Source organism: Clytia hemisphaerica, unplaced genomic scaffold, assembly GCF_902728285.1.
Source record: "Clytia hemisphaerica strain Z4C2 unplaced genomic scaffold, Clytia hemisphaerica genome assembly, whole genome shotgun sequence".
Taxonomy (NCBI): Eukaryota; Metazoa; Cnidaria; class Hydrozoa; order Leptothecata; family Clytiidae; genus Clytia; species Clytia hemisphaerica.
Genome location: NW_027103682.1, coordinates 145,215 through 162,127, shown reverse-complemented (window position 1 = coordinate 162,127; position 16,913 = coordinate 145,215). Strand labels below are relative to the sequence as shown.

The following is a 16,913-nucleotide window of genomic DNA, read 5'->3' as shown; positions in this document are numbered from 1 at the left end:
CCCTTTGCAAAAAGTCCAAATCATGTATCACGTTTTGAACTCTGATCACGCAATCACGAAGAAAATTTCCAAATCACGTAATTACGCTGGATAAAAGTCCCTATCACGACATCATGCAAACGGCTTGGGGAGGGTCATATCACAGTTTCGTCCTTGGTTTGAAATAAGACCAGTCCTTTTAAAAGACGATCTTTATAAAAAAAAATGTACCAGTTCTTTCCAAAAGAGAGCTTGTCAAAGTCGATATTAATAAGATAGCATGTTGTAATATATCAAGCCATCAAGTAGGACCTTTCTCTTGTTGCTAGGAGGGTGACCATTTGTAATCAAACGTCCTGTCCAAGACGTCCTGATTACTTTTAGAAGTTTTAATCGTCTCTGGGATGAGGTTGTTATTATAAGTAAACGGAAGGATATGAATTTGAAGTTGATATTGTTTCTTTTTGCAACGAAATTAGCGACATCCAGCTCTCATGGATGTTCAAAGTCCCATTGATGTTCAAAGTCCGAACACAAAATCATGATGCTTTATATTTTTCTATTAATTCGAAAACGATTGCTTAGGGAAAGTATATGTATGTACAAATTTTGTAAGAAACTGAAGAAGAGCATTTATGTTACACCCCTGTGTCACAGACCTGGCAAAAATTTCGTCCCCGGTAGGAAAATACCCTTGAATTTTAGCACCACTGGGAAATTTACTTATATTTCATCCCCACTCGAAATTAAATTTTTAAAAATTACACTCCAAAACCATCCCCATTGGATTTTTCAACCTTTGAACAACAGAATAATTCAATAGGAATTTTTATCCCCACTGAGGAAAAAAATTCCACCGGGGCTGTGAGACATGGTTGTATGTTGGGGAAAAGAGTTGTCAAAGGGTTGGCTGTCATAATTTTCATGTCTTAAGATTTTACTAGCTCGTCATACTGATTTCTGCAACTGTTGACCTTAAACTATATCACAAGTTAAGCTGTAATCCATAATGGGGATCTCTGTTGACATATGTATGTATATTGCAAAATGTTTTCAAATATTTATAAGTTATATTTGATCAACAGATCAGACATTCGAGCATGTGGTCAACTTTGACCTCTCATCATGCCTTTGGTATGGTTTTCATGGAAAGGCCTTTCTTAGAATTCATGTGATTGACTCGTAAATCAATACTTCTTATGTGTCACATGAAATTGTTTTACTTAATATCGAAAACCTAAATATCACACTACGATATTTCGATGAATTCAAATTTAGTGAGACCAAATGAGTATAAAATTATCGCACATAAATTGATATTTTTAACTTTTTTCCTTGTATATTTCGCTTCAAAAATTTTGAAAAATTACAAAAACTGTATTCATATTTAAAACATGGAAAGAATAACAAAAAAATATTTGTATATGGAATATCGTATATTTACAACTGTTTGATATACAAATTTTAATTTCTGAACATTTTAGTCGCTTTAGACTTGAAGTTTACTTTGGCTTTTCTACAAATGCATTGTAAAAAATCTTGAAGCGTTGGTTATTTGTTAAGTTTCGACCACCTGGTGCCGAGAAATGGCATTTTTAAGGCGAAAAATCGACGTTTTTGGCGTTTTCCGATGACGTCAGCATTTTCCTATGAGCATTTTTAGAAAAAGTCATTCCCACAGCTGGATAGCCCGGAATTAGTAGTATCCAAAAATGGTATGGTTTGTCAACTTTCAATGTACAGATCTCGAGATAATTCATTTTTAAGGTGGATAATTATGCTGAAAAACTGCTGACTCAGCAAAAAATATCGATAATTTTCAATATTTAAACCAAAATATCTCGAGATCTAGACATCGAAAGTTAACAAACCATACCATTTTTGGATACTACTAATTCAGGGCTATCCAGCTGTGGGAATGACTTTTTCTGAAAATGCTCATAGGAAAATGCTGACGTCATCGGAAAACGCCAAAAACGTCGATTTTTCGCCTTAAAAATGCCATTTCTCGGCACCAGGTGGTCGAAACTTAACAAATAACCCCATTTTCTTTATCTACTTTTCACGCTGAATCCGTTGGTAGCCTCAGATATTTGATTTTCAGACTTCGAAAAAACCGTTAGTAAAGGGGGGACCCTTGATAAGTTCTATCGATTAACTAAAAATCGATTCACTCGAAAACTGCAGGAGATTCGAAGGGCAAATTTTTTTTGTCAATTCTACACCCTATTAGGAGCATAATATCAAAAATTTGCCCTGATCTAAGGGGTGCCCTACGAAGTGACACAATCCACTGCCTCGGCCGCTGGTCTATTACAGTGTTTTGACATTTTATTGTACAATCTAAAGATTTATCATAAAAATGATTGAACTATGACTTTATCCGAGTCAGGTTCTAGAAATAGAATCAATTTGAAATCTCCCCAAATATGGATTTCGTCATAATATTGTAAAGTGCCCATAAGCAAAACACAACTTGTTATTCAAGGGACTGAACATTTTTACTATCTTTGATGATAAGCTAAAACTCTAAAGAGCGATATAATCTCATCCATATTCTAGACAGTTTTTACTCCAAACAAACAAAATCGATCTGTGTTTTAATTCTTGTTCACTTTGCTAGTTTTACAAACAACGAAGAATTAATGTAATTCATTCAGGAGTTCCTTAGCTACAGGACTTTATTTACTATACTACGAAATGACCCACCTTCCTTTACTTGTGCTCGCTATTAAACCTATATAGCTATATACCTCATTTTCATTAAATCTTGTTTCATAACACAATTTCATTTAAATTTTCAATTACTATCTCTGCCTGCTGGTAATCTGTCAGACATTCCTGTAATCGCATTTCTGGGTCTTTGCCAAACCAAATGTTACCCCTTTCAATATCATTACATGTAACTTATGCAGTTTATCTGCAATTTTTTTTTGTTTTACTGCCAGTGACCAGAAGTATGTTAATTCCTTTACACATTGATGCCAATATCAACTTGATACTTCCATCGGTCATTCGGGAAATTCCATCGCACTAATCTTTCAAACTAGACAGCTGTTTTTTGTGTATCATTACCAGTTCCTGCTCAGCTTGTTAATAGCCTTATTGACTACTTTCAGGTTAATTGCGCTATAATTATAATGTACAAGCAAAGAATTTTTACTGTGATTAATTATTTCTGTAAACAACTTTTTTTTCCTCAAGTGATTTGTATCTAAAGCAATCTGAATTCATGTTTATTTGTGATATTCAATGAAACTGAAAAAATTATTCATTCTTTGTTTTTCTTCCAAAATACTGTATCTTATTGACCATCTGCTGCTATACCAGAGGCTCCCCCAGCCCGCAGTAACTCTGATCACGATCACGATAACGTAAAAAACAGCAAAAAAAAAAATGGATAATCACGCATCCCTTTGCAAAAAGTCCAAATCATGTATCACGTTTTGAACTCTGATCACGCAATCACGAAGAAAATTTCCAAATCACGTAATTACGCTGGATAAAAGTCCCTATCACGACATCATGCAAACGGCTTGGGGAGGGTCATATCACAGTTTCGTCCTTGGTTTGAAATAAGACCAGTCCTTTTAAAAGACGATCTTTATAAAAAAAAATGTACCAGTTCTTTCCAAAAAGAGAGCTTGTCAAAGTCGATATTAATAAGATAGCATGTTGTAATATATCAAGCCATCAAGTAGGACCTTTCTCTTGTTGCTAGGAGGGTGACCATTTGTAATCAAACGTCCTGTCCAAGACGTCCTGATTACTTTTAGAAGTTTTAATCGTCTCTGGGATGAGGTTGTTATTATAAGTAAACGGAAGGATATGAATTTGAAGTTGATATTGTTTCTTTTTGCAACGAAATTAGCGACATCCAGCTCTCATGGATGTTCAAAGTCCCATTGATGTTCAAAGTCCGAACACAAAATCATGATGCTTTATATTTTTCTATTAATTCGAAAACGATTGCTTAGGGAAAGTATATGTATGTACAAATTTTGTAAGAAACTGAAGAAGAGCATTTATGTTAACACCCCTGTGTCACAGACCTGGCAAAAATTTCGTCCCCGGTAGGAAAATACCCTTGAATTTTAGCACCACTGGGAAATTTACTTATATTTCATCCCCACTCGAAATTAAATTTTTAAAAATTACACTCCAAAACCATCCCCATTGGATTTTTCAACCTTTGAACAACAGAATAATTCAATAGGAATTTTATCCCCACTGAGGAAAAAAATTCCACCGGGGCTGTGAGACATGGTTGTATGTTGGGGAAAAGAGTTGTCAAAGGGTTGGCTGTCATAATTTTCATGTCTTAAGATTTTACTAGCTCGTCATACTGATTTCTGCAACTGTTGACCTTAAACTATATCACAAGTTAAGCTGTAATCCATAATGGGGATCTCTGTTGACATATGTATGTATATTGCAAAATGTTTTCAAATATTTATAAGTTATATTTGATCAACAGATCAGACATTCGAGCATGTGGTCAACTTTGACCTCTCATCATGCCTTTGGTATGGTTTTCATGGAAAGGCCTTTCTTAGAATTCATGTGATTGACTCGTAAATCAATACTTCTTATGTGTCACATGAAATTGTTTTACTTAATATCGAAAACCTAAATATCACACTACGATATTTCGATGAATTCAAATTTAGTGAGACCAAATGAGTATAAAATTATCGCACATAAATTGATATTTTTAACTTTTTTCCTTGTATATTTCGCTTCAAAAATTTTGAAAAATTACAAAAACTGTATTCATATTTAAAACATGGAAAGAATAACAAAAAAATATTTGTATATGGAATATCGTATATTTACAACTGTTTGATATACAAATTTTAATTTCTGAACATTTTAGTCGCTTTAGACTTGAAGTTTACTTTGGCTTTTCTACAAATGCATTGTAAAAAATCTTGAAGCGTTGGCTCAGAGTCAGCTCAGTTTATTGCTGACAATAACAAAACACAATGAAAACATGTGCGAAAAGTCAAATAATAATAAAAATGATATAAAACAATAAATTACAAAAAACAAAATAACACAAAAAAAGTTAACTCATTCTGTTATTGGGAATAAATTTCTCAACCACCGTCTTCACCAGAGCTGGTGGTTGATCGACATTCTTGTTCATAGATTCTGCTAAATACACAGATAATAACTGTAAAGGAATCACAGTTAAAATACCAGCTAAACAGTCAATAGTCTTTGGAACACCTAAAACAACATCCGCCCATTTGCGTGTTTCAGTATCTTCGTTTTCGCAAATAAGCACAGGGCGGCCGCCCCTTGCTTTCACCTGTTGAATAGCGTTGCAACATTTATCATAAATGTTATCTCTCATTACAATCATTATAATCGGGATTTGATCGTCGATCAAAGCTAATGGTCCATGCTTTAATTCACCAGAGTGGATACCCTCCGAGTGGGTGCCTGTTACCTCCTTGAATTTGAAGGATCCTTCATGGCATGTACCTTGTTGGTAGCCACGGCCCATGACGAGTATACTCTCCTCGTCTTTCATAGAGAGAGCTGTTTTACGGTATTTTTCCGTATCTTCCAACACTGTAGCGATTTTATCGGGTAAATGTTGCATTTCTTCAACGATTGATTCGATACGTTCTGCTTTGGGACGTTTGTCGTATGCTAAGTGTAAAGAGATAAGGGTCATAGCCATGAATTGACTTGTGTACGTTTTGGTGCTTGTAATCCCATGTTCTTTACCGGCGTTAATGTCGAGAACAAAGTTGGACATTTTAGCTAAGGTGCTATCAGCTGTGTTTGTGACGGCAATCGTGAGAGCTTCGTGTTGAAGACAGTATCGGCATGATTCAACGACATTTGTTGTTTCTCCCGACTGACTCAAAAAGATGCACACATCGTTACGGAAGATTGGCACTTCACGGTCGAGGAAATCACTCGCCAACTCGATGAATACGGGTAACTCGACCATTTCTTCCATTAATTGTCGAGTTGAGATTGCGACGTGATGTGATGATCCTGACCCGATGACGATGATACGTTTGCATCGTAAAATGTCACTTGTTCCATGGTCTAACTCACTCAAAAAGACACTCTTCTTTTCGAAGTCGACTCTGTCTTCCATTGTGCGTCGTAGACTGTGTACTTGTTCAAAGATTTCTTTCTCCATGGTTGTTTTTACTTGTTCTTGTTGATGCTTTGGTTGCTTAGCTGTAAAGAGAGGTGAAGATGTGATCCCGTCTAAGATACTTGATTCTTTCTCCTTACTGTTGACGTGTGTAGACGCGAAGTGTTGTTTCACGAAGTGATCAATGACAGGCATATTGATTGGGTTTTGTTATAAAACACGATTATAAATATTAACGATCCTTTAATGCTTTGGAAATTACTGTTGGTTTCCGTTCGTCTCTTGTCTTCTTCTCTCGTTATCGATCTCTGTTATAAAGAAAAAAGGAAACAATTTCAAATTATTTAAATGTTTCTGAAATCATCAATTACAATTTCAAAAGCAAGCCCAATGATTGGCTACTGTCCTTTCTAATGAACCAATCAGCGATCAAGTTAATCATTAACAGGATATTATTTTGATCATTAGATTGCAATTATGTAAGACAGGCATTTAAATATAACAAAAAATGCGATACATTTTTTCCTTTTATAATTTGAGTCCTATATTTGATTTCCGTCTATAATTAAATTGGAGAGTTTCTTAGTTGACGCACCCAACAGTTTCATCGTCTATAAATTATTGTTTTTGACATTTTTTTGTGAAAAACTGATCATTAGTAAGTGAATCTCACGAGGAATTGAGAAATAGTTTTATTGATTTATGACGTACTCAATAATAAAAAGATGATTGATTGACAAAGTATTTTCGTAATATATTACAGTGTCGAATGTAAAAAGATGCCCAGTAAAACTGAAAACATTAGAATCTAGTCGGTTTCCCTAGCCAGTACAAAACGCTAGGGAAGCATATAATCACCTGATATCAGTGAACGTTGAAATAGAGTTATATACGAGCTGTATAAACTCAATTAACATTCATAATCAACATGTGTTTTGCTAAAAACTGATGACCGCTCAAGTTAGATTTATTTTGAAAGATAATCACTGCGTCTAAAATAACTTCTAAAACTGGTATTATACAATTGAGGTTACTTCAGATGTCCAGGAATAGAATAGTAGTAATTATAACATTCTCATCAATAAAAAGTGACTTTAAAAAACTGCCTTCACTTCGCCGATAATAACTCGATTTGCACACAAATTATACATAGTCTCCAATAGTTTTCGATATAAAAGATAAAGAGCTTTCGAAGCTTTGTTTGACTGTGTTCGCCGAAAGCCCAGGCTGAAAGCTAGCTGATATGATCTTTGTGCCAGTCATTAATTAGGTATTAACGTTGTGTCTGCAGTAGATGGCGAATCTCCTCTCCTCAAACCGGAATGTCCTTACTTACAGACTACACCGAAAGTCAAGTAAGTACTAACTCTTTTAACACTCAGCAGCTATATGTCATAAGAAAGTAAACGAATGGTGTAAGGAACTGCTTACCTAGCTTTAAAGTGAGTATCTTCCTTCAAACTACAAGCACGATGACAAATAATCAACTAATATTGCTAATGATCGAACACTCCAGCTTTTATAGAGATCCTCTTCAACCTGATTCCTTTAAAAGGAAACTGAAGTACTTTAGACCAGAAAATAAACACAAGTCTCACTTAAGAAAAGAAAAATGAGTTCAGGCCGGATATAGTGTTGTTGACACACTAACAGAACTGTGTTGACTTATCAAACAACTGAGATTTTATCAAACCTCCAAAATATCACAGTATTACATCGGTTCGATATGATCTGAAAACTTTAATCGGATTAATTTTCGCGAGCACAAAAATGGATTCATTTTCGCGATTTTTAGGATTTCGAAAAATATCGCGTAGATCAAATGATTTCGCCAATCAGCCAAAAATAAATCGAAAAATTACCCTTTAACTGCCTGTTTTTATCACTAATAGCAAATCTACATAATATTTTAAGCCAAAAATCACTTGGATTTAACTTTGTGAGTCAAAAATTTCACGTGATTTCGCCAGTGAAAAAGGCAAATATTCGTCGAAATTAATTCTCGCGAAGATTAATGTAATCAAAGCAGACTGAACATAAGGAAAGCGTTGTAGGGTTTTTTTGCACGCACTTTTTGACATCGTACTATTACCCCTGAGGGTATCACTATCCTATCGATAAACTGGCAAACGTCCTCTTTCGTGGCTTTCAGCACGCGATTTAGAAAAGTCAGACCTGTTGATATAAACCTGTTCTTTGATGGTCCTTCGCATACTGATGAGCTCTTTTTGGAATCTTAACAATTCTCGTCATTTTTGCTTGCATCAATAAGTGAAAATTTTCCCTTTTTCTTTTCCATCATTTCCTATTGCGTATCACATCCTCTTTCAGAAGTGACCATCGATGGCTTCTACCTCTATCGAAAGCTGCAAATCCAACAAAATTTCACAAATGGCAATATATGATCCCAGTTATCCGCCTTAAACACTGGAACTGCGAAACCTATTTATATTTTACGTTGGCGAGGCTAAAAAGTTGCAGCTGTGTAAGCCGAACAGGTTGTTTTTGTATCACTTTCTAATATCTTTCTAACCATCTTTTGCTGCTTATAACAGACCATTGTCTGTAGTCTTCCGCCTTTACTGGTTATAACAGCAGCTGTTTATTGTGTCCTGCTTGTACCACAACAGGACCCCCTTCTAACCATTTTCCAGATGAGGTCCCCAAAGCAGTTTTTGTGATGGTGTGATTAGGACTTTTTTCTAGCGTGATTACGTGATTTTTGAGCCGTGATTCGTGATTTGGACTTTTTCAAAGGGATGCGTGATTACATATCCAAATGTTTTACTGTATTTGCGTGACTGATGGGTCAATTAGCAACTCCTGATGTCGAGACCGATCATTTTATTGTAACAAAGTGACATTATTAAGAAAAGATCAAAACAATATAAAATTTGTCAATCAGGAAGTGTTCTTATCTCTTTATCTGTCTCTGGTATCTCTTTATCTCATGGTCAAGACATAAGCATTATCTTTAACTTTATTTGAAATTAACCGACACATCAACTGGGCGCTAACGTTTAACTTGACTAGTACTTATCTGTCTTTCTTTCTCTAATTATTTGTCAAATCTGTAGTTTGGTTATTGTTAAATCCAGCTGTTCCTTCCTTTTTTTTCGTTTTTTTCCCATCCATACAACGACCTACTTCTGCTATTTTCCGCAATAATGACAGCTGGTCGAGAGAAACTTGACATAATTTTACAACGAACATCTTTCATCAGATTGGTCAACCATAATTACCAGAAACAGCAGCTCCCGCCATTGGAAATACCACCATTATGAAAATCGCGTCCCACAAAAGCAAATTTGCATCGCACTGAGCGGGCCGTGAAAATGGCTAATTAGACTTCAATCTGAGACGGTGTAATTCCATATTCTAAAAGTTATGCATATTGTGAAATGTCACTGGAGAGATTTTATTTTTCAATCCTTCTCTACACAAAATAACAAACTTTTAACTCAGCACATTTGTCTCCGAGTAGTATATAAAAGTATAAAGTCAGTAGGTTTTTCTCTTTGAAAAGGGTACTAAAAGTTATGAAATGTCAGTGGAAAGATTCTATTGACACTGCTTTTCTGACAGACTTTGCTTACCACACGTTATTGACGTCATAATAAACATAATATGTAAGTAAACATTATAAAACTATCATGCTCTAGCATTATATTACCTCTGCTCATGCACGAATGTCGACCCATCATAAAACATGACACCTCTTGTCCTCTTCTCACAAGCAAAACAAGTTTATCATACAGCAACACCTCCTTTTCTCATGTTTTATCAACCCTTAAAACTCCTCTTAGCTAAATATCCACTCAGCTTAGCTTTTAAATCTTGTGACCCAGTCTTGAGTAATACCTATCTCCTTAAAGTATTACTCATTAATCTTTTTCATTTATTTTGATTTTTCTTTGGAAATTCTCCCTGTTTCGCAAGGAGATTTCTGTCAATATTTTGATGATCGTTGATGTATTACCTTAACTTTGAATTTGCAGATTCGTGATATTCATGACGCAATGTTTTCTACGGAAATATCCCGGTTTTTGGCAGTAGTTGTAAATTTAAACTAGACAAAAGTATAAAACTTGCCACTACTGGCAAAAACCGGGCTCATAGCGTCAGCCCCCCCTGCTGGTTGGGGGGGGGTTACACCCTAAATCTTTCCCAAAAAAGGAGGGGGCTGGAAGTACACCACTTTTTTGGGGGGACCTATGTAGTTGGGGGGAGCTAAAATTTCATTACTTAACGTGGGGGCTAAAACAACTCAGCTTAATAGTTGGCTTCAATTACTCAAATTTAAGCTCATGAATCTGAAAAATTTTCGTTTGCGACGCAATATTTTTATAGAAAGTGTGCAAAATATTTTATCTTCAACTTACAACTGAACGCAATTTACATTGGAAAAACCTTTTTTACTAGATCGATTTTTTGAAAATGTCTAGGGTCAAAAGTCCTGGGGGCTAACAAAAAAATCATAAATCTTTGGGGGGACTACTTAAAGCTCAGGGGGGACCTAATTTTTGCCAGGGACCTAAACCCAGGCTGACGCTATGGGGGTCTTTCCGTAGAAAACATTACGTCATGAATCAGAAAACCCAAATTGACAATACGCAATGATTGAAAATCCCGCTTTGAAAGCAGAATTAAAATGCGCCCTTGTCCGCCTGTACTTATTTTATATCTAGTTAACACTGTCCACACAATCATATGTGAAGTCTCTGTACAGGCAAACATCTGCGCTTTTTACATTAGCGAGTTTATGTATGTACACGTTTTTTTTTATAAGAACGTCAAAAAAATTCGAAGCTTTCGGATGTTCTTAGTTTTTTGGATTTGAAGCCTAAAAATGTTCTAAAAATGTTCTTATTTTCAGCCTTAGAATGTTCTTAGAATGTTCTTAAATTTTTGGGCCTCGAAGCCTTATGTTCTTATATAGGTTGTTCTTATTAAAAAAAAACGTGTATATCTTTATGTATCTATCTATGTATTAGGGCTTCTGATATGTTTAGATCCCAAATGACTGAGGACGACGGTAAATAAGCACTTTTACCGTCCTCGATTTTGCGGGTCAAAACTGCAGGTTTTTCAAATCGTATCAGTCACTCCGCCGTCTTTTAAAGTACAAATACATAAACTCGGTATTCACGTTAACACGAGACGATCGACTCATAAAGTCAGAAAATAATAAATCTCTTACCTTATTCTATGCAGTACGAAGTAAGGGAATCAGATCACGAAATTTGTCAGCTTTTTATACCGTTCTACTATTGAACCGTGGGAAGTGACTTCAACGAGTTCAAATTACACACACCACACGATTATCCAGGTGGACTTTGACCAGGATGTGATGGTTGTCCTTGATACGGAAAAATACGGTTTACTTAGAAAATATGACCTTCATCATATCCATTATTTCAGACAAATGAAATATCATAATTTTCAGGACTTGTTTTAAGCTCTTATTGAATGATCGTCCACTATTATTCTTACTTAAACCCTAGGTCTGTAAATTATCACGTATTATCAAATCTACCCGGCGGTAAAAATGTTGTTTTTTGTTTATGAGAAAGACGACGTTGTGAAATTTTCACGTGAACAAGCACATGATTGTAATTTTACCAATTACGCCATTTTCTTTGTTGATATAGCTTACAGGCTCCATGCTGTGACATATCTATGCACTCTCAGTAGCATTTTGATATCTGTTGTCTGGTGATATTCCATTGTATTACCCTGAGTATTAGTAGTATTGTGGTGGGTCTTCCAAAATTCGAGCAAACTGATAGAAGGCAATTTTAGAAAATTTGGATTTTGGCGGCCTCTATTAAATAGTAGGGGGAAATTTGTTCGTTTTTTTGAGGTCGCTCGATTTTTTTAGTCAAAGCACTTGTTATACATTTTTGGAAAGCTAAGGGGTAGGGGAATCAAAATAACTTGGTTGCCAATTTTTTTTCGGACACTTTGGTGTGATTTTCGGACAAATACGACGGTCTCAAGCAAAAATCATAGGGTGAAAAATTAATGAAAATTTTAGCTTGAGGAAACGGAGACCTGTTGTATATTTTTGGAAAGCTCTCAAAAAATTAAGCTTAGTGATATATTGCGAGTATAGGTGATTTCTTTACCTAACTCGAGATATTAATCCTTAAAAACAGTGTTTTTCAGTGTTTTTCAGCCAGAAACAGCTGTTTTGTCCAGTTTTTGCGCTTTCGGAAGCTCAATATCTCGAGTTAGGTACTGAAATCACCTATACTCGCAATATATCATTAATCTTATTTTTTTGAGAGCTTTCCAAAAATATACAACAGGTCTCCGTTTTCTCAAGCTAAAATTTTCATTAATTTTTCACCCTATGATTTTTGCCTGAGACCGTCGTATTTGTCCGAAAATCACACCAAAGTGTCCGAAAAAAAATTGGCACCCAAGTTATTTTGATTCCCCTATCCCTTAGCTTTCCAAAAAGGTATAACAAGTTCTTTGACTAAAAAATTCGAGCGATTTTACAAATTTCCCCCTACTAAAAGAAGCGAGCACGAAATTATTTGGGTGCTTTCTCTCTTTTGGGTCGAAAACTACCAGTTGTAGACTATACCAGGTGTAAAGGTGTAAAAAAGAAAAGGGGCGCTGAAATTAGTAATAAGAGGCGCGCTGAAATTAGTAATAAGAGGCGTCTTTTTGCGCCTTTTGTATTTCGGCTCCTCCAAAAAATATCGGCTGGAGGGGGGCACCGCCCCCTCCTACCTCCACGCTACTGAGTATCAGAGGCCGAGCTTCGAATGAACTTTAAAAAAATATCTTTCCGCAATAACATCTGCAAAACTAAACTTCTTGATTATCGTTACCTCCCCCTATTAATGGTAGCCAAATTGATTTATATCAAATTGTTTTCATATAAGATCTTGCAAATTCTTGCAAATGAATTTTAACAGAAGATCTTGGCAAGATTCTTACAAGATCTTGTTAAATCTTCCAAGAATCTTGCCAAGATCTTACTAAGATTTTCAAGATCTTATCAAGAATTTTGACCAAGGAGGTCAATCCAGCTGGATATATATGTTTTTTTTTTACAATTCTGATCTTGATTTATGAGATTTATTCACTCATTAAGAGATGGTATGTGAATACACCAGGAATTTACCAGAAGTTGAATATTTTCTTCTTCATTTTTGAGTTGTTTTTTTTGTTCAAAGAATTTAACGGATAACATAACCCACCCACGATTATTTTTTCGACGAGCATAAAATGTAAATGTAATTCGATCTCGATCAAAAGTTATTTTTAATTTTATTGATAGCTATATTTAAAAGGTTTTAATAACAGATAAAGTGTGGGTTTTTTTCACTCTCAAGAAATTTTAAAATGCTTCTTAGATAAAACTGGATCGAGTAAAATCTCAGCAAAACCCTGTTATTAAAAAACGCCTACTATAAAGAAATACAGTAAATGAATCGGCGAATCTTAAAAATTTAATAGTGCCCATAGTAAAAAATCATATAATCATGCTCAAAGAGAGCATAAAGAATTCGTTTCCAGTCTCCTTAATTGAATTTCGTTACAAAGATAGCGTGGTTCAAACTCTTGCCGACGCACATTTTCAGCATTTGATGAAAATTTGATTAATCGATGCGAATAAATCAAGCTGCTGTCAAGAGGCAAGGTTCAACTCTTCTAAATCTAAATTTTCTGGAGTTTTTATATATGGCGTTGACTATGTTACAAGTTTGAAATTGATGCTTACTTTTTTTAAAGTAAAGATTGAGCGATTTTTGTAGATTATTTTTGTCAAGTTGATTGGGATCAAGGTAAGTCACTTTTCTAGAAACATACTCATTTTTTTACTGCCTTAACAGTTATCCAGGTCGTATTAAAAGCCAAGTGCTGTATAACTTCACTATATGAAGTAATCGAGGTTATACTTCCCACTCACATGAATCTTATGGTGTGTTCTGAAACCTGGATCGTATCTAGTTTCTCTCTTGTTTACATGTACAGTACGATCTTCAGGTTCGGCTGGTCGTATACTTCAACTGACCGTTTACCACGGATCTCTAAATTGAAATATGTCGAAATAAAACCTACCAATAAATTTACCTGATTTCTCGAATAAATTTGAGAAAAAAGAAATTCGACCATTCTGAGCTAAAATTTCTTGCAAGGTTTTGATGGACCGTACTGGAATTTCGATTCGTCTTAAACCAAAGCTTTGAGCGTCCTGAAATCTTCGACTGAAAATTCGCAGTAGAACAGCAGACCTCAATACACCCTTTACATATTGAAAGGATTAATGTATCAAATTAGGTTTTTTTTCATCAGGGTGTGCCGAGACCAGAAAAATAAACCTGAATGCATTTATATCCTTTAGATAGCCATGCGGGAGAGATGGTTGCTAACGCTGTTTATAATCGTTACGTTTGTGACAGGTAAATCACTTCAAATTTTCATTTCTCATTTAATTATATAGCTGAATGCATTTAGCTTGGAGAAGAAGGTTGATTAATCCGTAACAACCCTGATTTTTGTTATCACCCTTATACAAACGATGATTTTTGCTGGCCGAAAAAATATTATTTGACTTTTTAGACCAATTAATTTCATGAGAATAGTAATTCTTGATTAACTGATGATCGAACGTTTTAGTTTCGGTAATTTTCAAAAAAGTTAAAAAAAAAATCTATGGATGGAAATAAGAAATATTCTCTTCTAAGGCCATAAAAATTAAGGAGGAAGTTTAGGCAATTTTGAAACGTCAGTGAAACTCGTGCGGCTAATCATTAATCTCTAATCTGTTTCGTTTTAGGATCGCAAGAAGAGAACAAGAAGAAAAAGAGTGGTCTTCAAATCGAAAGTATCGAATACAAAACACTCATACCAAAAGATTCCAACGCTGGTTTTTCTCAGGATGATGACATTATGACGGGAGCGTCGACCGCTTCTATATCACCTTCAAAACCTACGGTAAGCGTCAACGTAGAGGATGACGCCGTCGATTTGATGTCCCCACGTTCAAAACGGGAAGTCGATTACCCATCCTTTGACGATATCTATTCTTATATACATCATCCATCTAGTGAACTTTTTGATGAACTAACAGCTACAGCAACTGTCACTGACCCCGTAAGTGACGGTGGCGATGACGGAGCTCCAAGCCCTCACGCCGGTGCCGGTATGAAAGGAATCATGAATGAATTGAAAGCTTCTAAACATCACAAGTTAACGAGAAACGATATCCGGCAACTCGCAAAGAAGGCAGTCATTCTTGCTACACTGAAGAAATTAAAGGACTCAAAAACAGGAACAGCTAAATCTTCCACACCTGCAAAACCTTCTCCCATAACGACTCCAAAATCAAGTAAAAAGCATAAGAAGGGAAAGAAATCGAAGAAAAAGCATCACTCTGAGAAACACACTCACATCTCAGAAAGCACAACACCTTCGATCACTTCTACAACATCATCCAAGGATAACGAAATGTCTGAAGATCTCTCCAAAGCATCCACCAATCACCAAGATGCTTTGAATGATGATTCTTCAGCTACATCAAGTCCAGTTAATGCGGATCTCCTGCCAAACAATGATGCAGTTGATATATCCAAGAAATCAAACATCGGGAAGATTGATGACAGTGTTGCCAACATGTTTGAGGACGCTGATTCCACCAAAACGCCTACCGAGAAATCAACATCCACAGGAAGAACACAATTAACAGAAAAAGTAAAATCTTTACGTTCTTTCTTAGTGAAGGCAGATCCTGCAGTTATCCCATTGAAGTTCTTACCAGATTTACCATCAGGTTTGCGTATGATTGGCTGGAAAGAAATGATCGATAAGAAAAAGAAGCAGCTCAATGAGCTGGAAGCGACCGTCGGTGCAGTTGACGATGCAACTGAAACGAAACCAGTTAGCCTTAACATAGATGTTGAAGATCAAATCCCAAGCAAGACAGCTGCTGCAGCTGCCGAAGAAAGTGATTTAACCGAGCTGACAGGCGATAAGAAATCGTCAGATCCAATCTCACTACAACACATTGGATACTTACAACGACATATCAAGGGCGCACGATCTCTACGTAAATTGATTGCTAAAACATTGGTTGGACACTGCAAATCAACTGGTAAACGTATATTTGATGCTTTTGTCGCAATGGACAAAGCATTGGCGAGAGCACAAACTATAGCAACGGTCATTGGCAAGAAATTTAATATTGATATCGATCGTATTGACGCGCTAGTTGGTGATAAAGAGGATCAGGTGGTCGAAACATTCTTAAAAGACATTTTCACCAAAATATAAATTTATTCTTAACGTTGTTTCAATAGTTCGTAGATAGACTGTTGCAATCATAGGCATTCCAAATACTTAAACAGTCGCGTATTATGCTTCAATTAATGCTCGCCTTACCCTCATTACGTTCACATAGCTAATTTCAAACTAATCTAACGCATTCTTATTGTTATCCTCGTTTTGACCTGCCCCGATTTCTAAGTACTAAAAGTGAGGGAAAGTGAAATAAAGCTTAAGTATTTTGTCAAGAATACAAAACAGCAACTCTGGAGTGAAAATTGGCTCTTCCAGGAAAAGTCCGTTCATTGGGGGTGTAGGATATATTATTTTTTCATTTTTCACCCCATGGACATGGGTTATACCCATGGACAATCATCAATTTAACCCCCTGGACACCAAAATTTACCCCTGGACATCGCAAATTTACCCCCTGGACAATGCAATTTTTAGGACTTTTTTTTTTTGGGACCCTGGACAATTCATCCTCCACCCTTACTCCACCCCCACTGAACGGATTTTTTCTGGA

At 35.8% G+C, this 16,913-nt stretch overlaps 1 protein-coding gene and 1 pseudogene across 4 annotated transcripts; one reads left to right on the top strand and one right to left on the bottom strand.

Annotated features, from left to right (window-relative positions):
* Positions 1-4,680: 4,680 nt before the first annotated feature.
* Positions 4,681-11,475, bottom strand: LOC136803793 (glutamine--fructose-6-phosphate aminotransferase [isomerizing] 2 pseudogene; annotated as a pseudogene). 3 transcript variants are annotated; one of them, XR_010846203.1, is made up of 2 exons: positions 11,304-11,475; positions 4,681-6,411 (listed from the first exon to the last, which is right to left on the bottom strand). The product of XR_010846203.1 is annotated as a glutamine--fructose-6-phosphate aminotransferase [isomerizing] 2 pseudogene, transcript variant X3 (transcript). The 3 variants fall into 3 exon arrangements; XR_010846201.1 differs by lacking the exon at positions 11,304-11,475 and adding an exon at positions 9,777-9,869; XR_010846202.1 differs by lacking the exon at positions 11,304-11,475 and adding an exon at positions 7,535-7,648.
* A 1,945-nt stretch (positions 11,476-13,420) lies between these two features.
* Positions 13,421-16,672, top strand: LOC136803791 (uncharacterized). Its single transcript, XM_067060517.1, has 3 exons — positions 13,421-13,908; positions 14,469-14,526; positions 14,904-16,672. The coding sequence occupies exons 2-3, from the start codon at positions 14,475-14,477 to the stop codon at positions 16,394-16,396; spliced, it is 1,545 nt and encodes a 514-aa protein (XP_066916618.1). The 5' UTR covers positions 13,421-13,908; positions 14,469-14,474; the 3' UTR covers positions 16,397-16,672.
* Positions 16,673-16,913: the final 241 nt, after the last annotated feature.